Genomic DNA, 7,500 nt, shown 5'->3' with positions numbered 1-7,500 from the left:
TTATGAAGCGTGCCCTCAAACAAAGATTTTCTTTGAAGTACGTGGAGCTGAAAACACAAGAGATGGAGCATGCTGTCTTTCTACGTAAATATTAACTGGGCATGATATGCAAGTGTGCTCTTTAAAACAGATTATGTTCCCTCTGCCTACATTTCTAGACATTTATAGCCACAGATTTTCATCAATACCCCAGCACTTCATCTTCAAGTACTGGTATATCCTCTTCATATTGTACATACAAAAGTTACTGTCATGGTTAACATTAATGAACAGTTCATGTTTCACACAGCTTCTACTATAAGTGCAGTGCATCTAAGCACAGTAAATTTTAAGTATTGCAATGCCTGACACCTGACAGTACAACACTGGACCTGCATCAGACAATACTTTTGCTTATATGAAGCCACACTGAGTTTAATGGAGTTTGAACCTGACTGCAGATCCAGCTGCACAACTGGGGCCCGATGCAGTGCTGTGGAGCATCTGAAGTGACTTTTCAGTACCTGTACAAACCCCAACAGCATCAATCACAGTGAATGCATAACACTGCAGCCTTGACAAAAAAAGGAGCAACCCCCTGGCGTTTACAATTCTTTCAATTAGCTGAATAAAATAACGTTTTTGTTCATTTGTTTAAGAATAAAAAATTGTTTATTTGTGTCTCCTATTTGTGTAACTAATTTGAGAAATTTTCTAAGTACCTAGATTCATTTTACATTTACTATTTACTGCCACTGAACTTCAAATCCTTCAAAGTGGATTTCCTTTTAATATCTGTAAATATATCATAAAAAGATATTCTCTCTAGCTTCAGTCTCAAGGCAATGATTTGGACACTTACAGGTGTACTTTGTTTAGTGTCACCTATCGTGTAGATTGGATAGATTTTGTAAAAGATAGCATTACTTTTAAAGAAACATACAATTTGACAAGCTATTGCATTTTACTTTCATTCTATTGCCACATTTTTTATCACACTCATTGTTTTCTAACTGTCACTAAATTGTTCATTTTCTTAGCCTGCTACATTCGTAGACCTATTTACTGTTTATAAAGCAATATGCACTTACAGGTTTTGGAGATGGCTTGGGCTCCGAGGGTCGCATGTGCAAGTGGGTCATCATTGCTTGAAGACGTTCGCGTTCTTTAGAAAGCTGTTAAGAAAAAGTGAGATCAGAAGCATTTTAGAAATGACTGATACAGCTATTTCACTGCAGTGATACATCTTATCATGGAGCTTGTCTTGGTGTAATGATTCCTACATATAAAAGTCTGTGTCAGTAGAAACTTATCTAAGAGGAAATGTAACTTCGGGCATGGAAAGAAAGAAAAAAACCCAAAAAACTTTTATAGCCTTTCATATGTTAAAAGGTCAGAGAAAACAAATAGCACTTCATCTTTTTGTCAATAAGAGAACTGAGGTCACAGTTGCCTCAACAGTAACAAGTTACTAAGACCATAAATTAGAAGGCCCATAGAGTCTCTTTAAAGTCCTGTGGACACTGTTAGCAATGGCCTAGTGCCAACAGCTGTGAAGGGGTGAAGGGTCCTCAAAGCACAGTGCCTGCCAGGATTGACTACACACTTCATCCTTTCCCACTGAAGTCCAGTTAGTGCCCCCTGCAATCTGCCATCATCAATCTAATTCAATAGAGTGACAGAGCCTAGGCAGTGTGAAATGCTGAACTCTGCCATCAAGTCGGCATCGACACTGAACTGGGTCTCATTACAACTGATGGACCCTACTTCACTAGCAGTCAGACAAAGCAAAAAATGGCATAATTGGTCACACTGCAAGCTAAATCTTCACTTGGACTGTTAGATTACAGCCTAGCCTTTGTAAATGGTAAACAGTTCTTAAGCAGCCCTTACACTGCCTTTAGAAAACATCTCATTACTCAAACCTCTACTTTTTCCTAACTTATACCATTTTCTGACCCTATGGTATGTAAATATTTGTAGTTTCAGACTCAAACAAGTTACCAAATTAAAAGCAAAAAAAAAGAAAGAGGAGGAAGTGTTTGAAATATGTAACTTGTTGATAAAAATAGCAGAACATGAAGGATGAAAAGGTACCTTATAACATGAAAAGAATTTTTTTCCCACAAACTAGGTTGCAAGAAGAAATGCTCAAAATTTTATTCTAGTGACTTGGCTCTGTATACCTACAATATGATTACATCATTAATTGCAATAAGAATCAGTTGATATTTAATATTACCACTTTCTGGAGAGTCTTGCCCAATAGTTACACCTGTAGACTGAGACTGGACTAAGGAAAACAACTTGTAAGTAACTCTAAGAGAGGAAACTATCTTTATTACTGCATATATTTTCAGTATTATGGATATAATTTGCTCAGTGCATCTCCAATTAAAGAACATTTGAGGCAAGGGATGCAAAGAAGGTTTCTTCATATTGTGTGGCTTCATACTATGTGGCTTCATACTTTAGAGACATGGTATTTGCCATGACGTAAATTCCTAACGAACAAATTAAGCTAACACTATCCTATGAATATTATAAAAGAAACAGCAGCTTTACCTGGGTTTAAAAATCTTTCATTTTAAGGCAAATGACAATTTATGTACATTATTGTGCAATCCTCTCGCTGTTTTGGGTTTCCAGTGTTAAAACAAAAAATACCCCAACAGTTTGCCTTGGCTGAAAGAAGAACAAGTATTCTTACATGAAAGAGAACAGTGAGACAATATGCTAAAAGGTGAGACAGGTGAAACGTGTTTATCCTCTTTTCTCCAGACATGGAGAGTAACAGAGACAAAAATCTCAGTCCCTTGCTATGTCTCTTGAGCTCCCCTGGCTGGTCCCAAGAGGGGACAGGACTGCTGAGAGATGCCCCTGCTATGACTGCTGTATGGGCAGGAGGGGGTGGCATGGTGTAAGTGTCCTGCAGAGTCACTCCTGAGGCTTGTGTCCAACCTTGGTGGCCTGATAAGTGTAATCTAAATACTGTGAGACCCCAGGGGTACTCATCACTTCTTGCATAAGCAGAAGGGAGCGTTCACGTACATGCAGTGACCTCTAATGGTTAGAGCATGTACAGGGCACTGGAGCCTCACAGTCCCAGGTGTGGGACCCTCCCTGAGTAGGTCTGACATTATACCTTCTGCTTGCAGAAAAATGCCCACTGACACGCTGGGAGTACTGCTGCTCTTTAATCCTGCAGAATGGCATAGACAAACACCAGAGGTCAGAAGGGGAAGAAGGAAGAGAGGTCCAGATCCAGTGTTTCAAGAACTGAAGATGGCTTGGATCCAGTCTTTGCTCCAAGGACTGCATTTTTCATTCATGATGAATGGCATTGGTGTCTCAGTTAAAGCAAAATACTGTAGACAATCTTGATGTTAGATAATTATTGCATAATTTATAATGTGAAAAATCTTTAAATAAAAAATCCCACTTGTTCATGAGTATTAACAAATTTCACGCAAGAAGCATATGGCTTTAACCTAGAGTCACTAAGGCAAGTGTATTCAATTTAGTTTAGGTTGATAGTAAATAGTTTGATAGTAGGATAATACATCCATGTAACAAACCTGTATTTCTAACTGCTGAACCACTTGCATTTGCACCCGACACTGAGCAGTGCTCCTGTCATCCAATGCATGTTCATTGTTAAGGTGCCTAGAGAAGCAAATAAGACAGTGTTAAGATGAGGAAAATATGTTTATGAGTCCATTTTTCTCTCCTGTGCATATGGCTTCCATTAGTTCCAATGGGAGTTATGCAAAAAGACCTAATCAGAGCATGCCTTACACAAAACAATACAAAACAACAAAACTGATTATTTCATTTAGTTCTACAAACTTTCCCAGTGATGAGTCAGATACCAGTTCCTATCTCCCAGGTCACATATGCCATCTAAAGGCCAATGTAACCAATTATGGATATTTGTTAGAGTGACTGAACAGATTTCCACTCCCTGTTGCTGATGCAGATAAAGAGAATTATCTTACAAATGATTGTCCAAAAGATGTAATTGCTTTTAGGCTGCTTGAACTACTGTGAATTAGAGTTTGTTAAGATTTCTCTATCTGCTCTTCTTTAATCATTAAGCAACAACAGAAGATCTGCTACTCGTTCCCCAAAACAGAGCTGTAGGGGAATATCCAATTTTCAGTGCAGTTTCTAGAAGTAGCCTCTGAGGATGATGGAAGTGATTGGGCCCCCCAGTATGAGGAAGAGTGTGCAAGGTAAAGGCAGGGGAAGGACCAGCTATACACCTTACTAACACAGCAAGCCTCCTGGGAGAGATTCAGGGCATGCATGCCAGTTTAGCAAAACAAAACCACACTCTGCAACAGGGAAAGAGGACCTCAGTGAACAGCTGCCTGCAACTGAAGTTCAGCCCAGACCCAAGTGGCTGTTCCCCAGAGATTTCAATCAAGCACAACCTTACAGAGATCATTTAATAATGTTTTTTGTAGGACAACATTTTAATTTTATTGTCTCTCTCTTCCAGGATCAAAGAAGTCCCTTTTTGAGCTTTAATAGTGTGTTTGCTGCTCCACTGAGAAGAAAACATAAGGATCAGGCTAAAGAAGAAATGAGAGCAAAGGAGTTCTGCATTTGAATGTGGATTTACTGGCTCTTTCCACTGTAGGCACGAGTGGTAAGCTTTGCAAGGACTACTGTCATGGATGGTCTATCTCACAGTTACAGTAAATAAGTTATATGCACTGTGGAGGAAATGTATCTTCTCCTTTTTCTTTTCTAGAAGAATTAATCAGATAACTATGTAGTCATTTGATTGTTAATCTATGGGGAAAATGTGTTCATCAGAAACAGTGGAAAATTAGGAAAATAGTATCTCAGTTTTACTAACATTTGCCTCTTTTGATTTAAATCATGACTTCTCAGTTTTACGACCCAATGATAAAGTTTTCAGGTGAGCAGAATATAACAGGTTCTGCTATCCTTGCAACAGGCATGGCTGGGGAAGAGATTGTGAAAGATATTTGTAATTATTTTAATTACTGTTTAAAATTTTTTAAAAAAAATTGTTTAAAGAGTATACATGTAGCTTGCTTGGTAGTTTATGCTAAGTACAAACATCACCAAGGACACATTTCCTTTATGCGAGTCATAAAACCTATAATTTATTTATTTTCAAAGGAACTGACTTCATTCCCCCCCGATGCAAAAAATTCACAGTCAGTTTAAAAAGCAGGTAATTGCTCAGAATGTACCATACACTTGTTTTTTGAAATTTAGATTCAAAAGAATTTTACTCCCTCAATTACAGAAGCATGATAGTGCACAGTCTGTAAATGTAATGGTTTAATGTTTTCAGTTAATGGGGTACAAAATTGCCAGAAAAAGGTCTGAAGACAGATTTTACCTCAGCATCATTACCACTCTCACCAGTACACACCAGTACACTGTGCTTCCACGTGCATGTATGCTCACCTGCGTATGCTCACAGGTATATGTGGATAACACATTAGAGTAAGCAAGAGTGTAGGTATAAAAGATCTCCCAGCCCAAGTTTGAGGTTACTGTGTACTCATGATTATTTATCAGTTATTACAACACCATATGTTTGCATAACACCTTACAAAATAGATACAGACACAGTCCTTGCCCTGAGGAACTTTAAATGTAACAGCAGTATGCAGTGTGGGATAAGAAAGTCCAGTATAATGTAATTTCAATATGATTACATGGTAACTTGGGAGAATGTTACAAGTTTCTTGAGAGTTAACACAGTAATCTTTGGAAACTCATGAGATATCCGCATCTTTTATACCATGCTTTCATGTAATGTGGTTACTTGTGCTGTGCATTTCGGAGAAAAGCTACTTTATGGAAACATTAAAAGTGTAAAAATTGTTTTAAGAATTATTTTTTCTGATCTTGCTTGCCTGTGAAGTAGGCTTGCTTTATCATGCAAGGACAGGCAATGTAGCGAAAGAAGAACTAGGTCTAATACATTTTTAAAACTCTCTAAAATAACTTTTCTCTGTATAAAGTTGCTGCATTTTTAGGATCTAATATGCTGCAATCTGCCAAGACAGACATACATTGTTTCCTCCAGAAGACCGAAAATAATTCCAGACTTTTTGGGGAGGGTTTGTTTGTTTGTTTGGGGTTTGTTTGTTTGTTTTGTTTTTCTTGTCATGCCTTTTAAGTTATATACAAGTTGTGCTGGTCAATTTTCATACTTCTTTGGCATATTCCTAATCTTTTATCTTGTCTCCATCTTTTACCAATCCATGTTAACTTGATTTTCTTTTTTTTTTTTTAAGGGGAGAAAATATCTTGGAGGACTGAAAAGTGATCCTGAAGAGCTGAATTATAGGTTTGAAAGTGTAAAGTAGACTGTGCAACACACATGCAGCTTATTCCATAATTTTGCTGCTTATTACGTTGTTGAAAGAAACAGGATTTTCTCTTGATTATATTTGCAACATATTAGGAAATAAGAAAGCAAATTATGAACTACACATACCATTAGGAAGCAGACTGAAATGAATGTATTACTTATAACTGAACAATATAAAAATACAGCGTGTTCTAAAGAGGTAGATAGGGGATGATATTCTAGGAACATGCTGGAATAAATATTGAAGTGGGTCAAAATGTACTTTTTTTTTTTCCAAACAGATTTGGAGTCTGCAAAGCAAAAGATAATACACCATTAGAGGAAAGAAGAGAGATAGTTTCAACTAAAATTCTAGTGGACATTTACCCATATCAATTAACCTCTATAAAACTTGTTACTCTTGTCAGTCTCTCTCAGAAGCAGCCCAGGACTAAAATAGCAAAGTGCTATAGGTCAGGTTGAGGTGCACCGGCAGAGTTACGTGGAGCAATATACACAGAAGTGTCTGCACTATGCTCAGTTCCAGCCAGAGCTATTACAAGCTTCTCTTTAATGAGCACCAAAATTCAGTCACACATTTTTAAAAAGAGAGCATATGTTCCTAAAACATGACTGTTTTATCTTATAAAAGTCAAACAAAACTTCTTTGAAAATATTTGGAAAAAAAATTTACACCTTAAACATCACGACCAATGATGTCCTCTAATGTTTTTAACTGCACAATTTAACTTTATTTTTTCTGAAATGTGACACATTTTCCAGTTGAGAAATAAATAAAATATATTCAAAACAGCCAGTAGTAGGTAATAATTTTCATCCTGGAGAGTTTATACTACTATTATTATCTTTACTTCATAAAAGGTAAAATTGTGTAGACCTGCTGGTAACTACAAGATGTGCAACATGCATCATTTTTCTAACATGCACATTTTATGTGTACGTCTATATGTGTACGTCTATGTGTGTACGTGTGCGTACATATATGTACCAATGCACGTACAAATACCGAGAAGGTGCTAGAAAATACTTGAAATAATATGGAAAATATTTTTTTACTTAAAATCACCTTGCTTTAACTCACTTCAATAAGAAAGGATTTTATACTTGTTTACATTTTAGTGATACTCCATCACTGTGTATTTAAAGAAGGAAAA

The 7,500-nt window shown here is 36.9% G+C and overlaps 1 protein-coding gene across 1 annotated transcript in view; it reads right to left on the bottom strand.

Annotated features, from left to right (window-relative positions):
• Window positions 1-7,500, bottom strand: part of FOXP2 (forkhead box P2) — a 409,032-nt gene that overhangs the window by 36,782 nt on the left and 364,750 nt on the right. The window contains exons 12-13 of the mRNA XM_027682191.1: window positions 3,558-3,645; window positions 1,071-1,154 (exon numbers count right to left, since the gene is read on the bottom strand). Coding sequence (XP_027537992.1) covers window positions 1,071-1,154; window positions 3,558-3,645 — 172 coding nt within the window. The remainder of the gene's footprint in view (window positions 1-1,070; window positions 1,155-3,557; window positions 3,646-7,500) is intronic.

This window comes from Neopelma chrysocephalum, unplaced genomic scaffold (genome assembly GCF_003984885.1).
Source record: "Neopelma chrysocephalum unplaced genomic scaffold, ASM398488v2 Primary Assembly neopelma1_62, whole genome shotgun sequence".
NCBI classification, from domain to species: Eukaryota; Metazoa; Chordata; class Aves; order Passeriformes; family Pipridae; genus Neopelma; species Neopelma chrysocephalum.
Note: the sequence above shows the minus strand (reverse complement) of the source record. Positions and strands in the feature narration are given on the sequence as shown.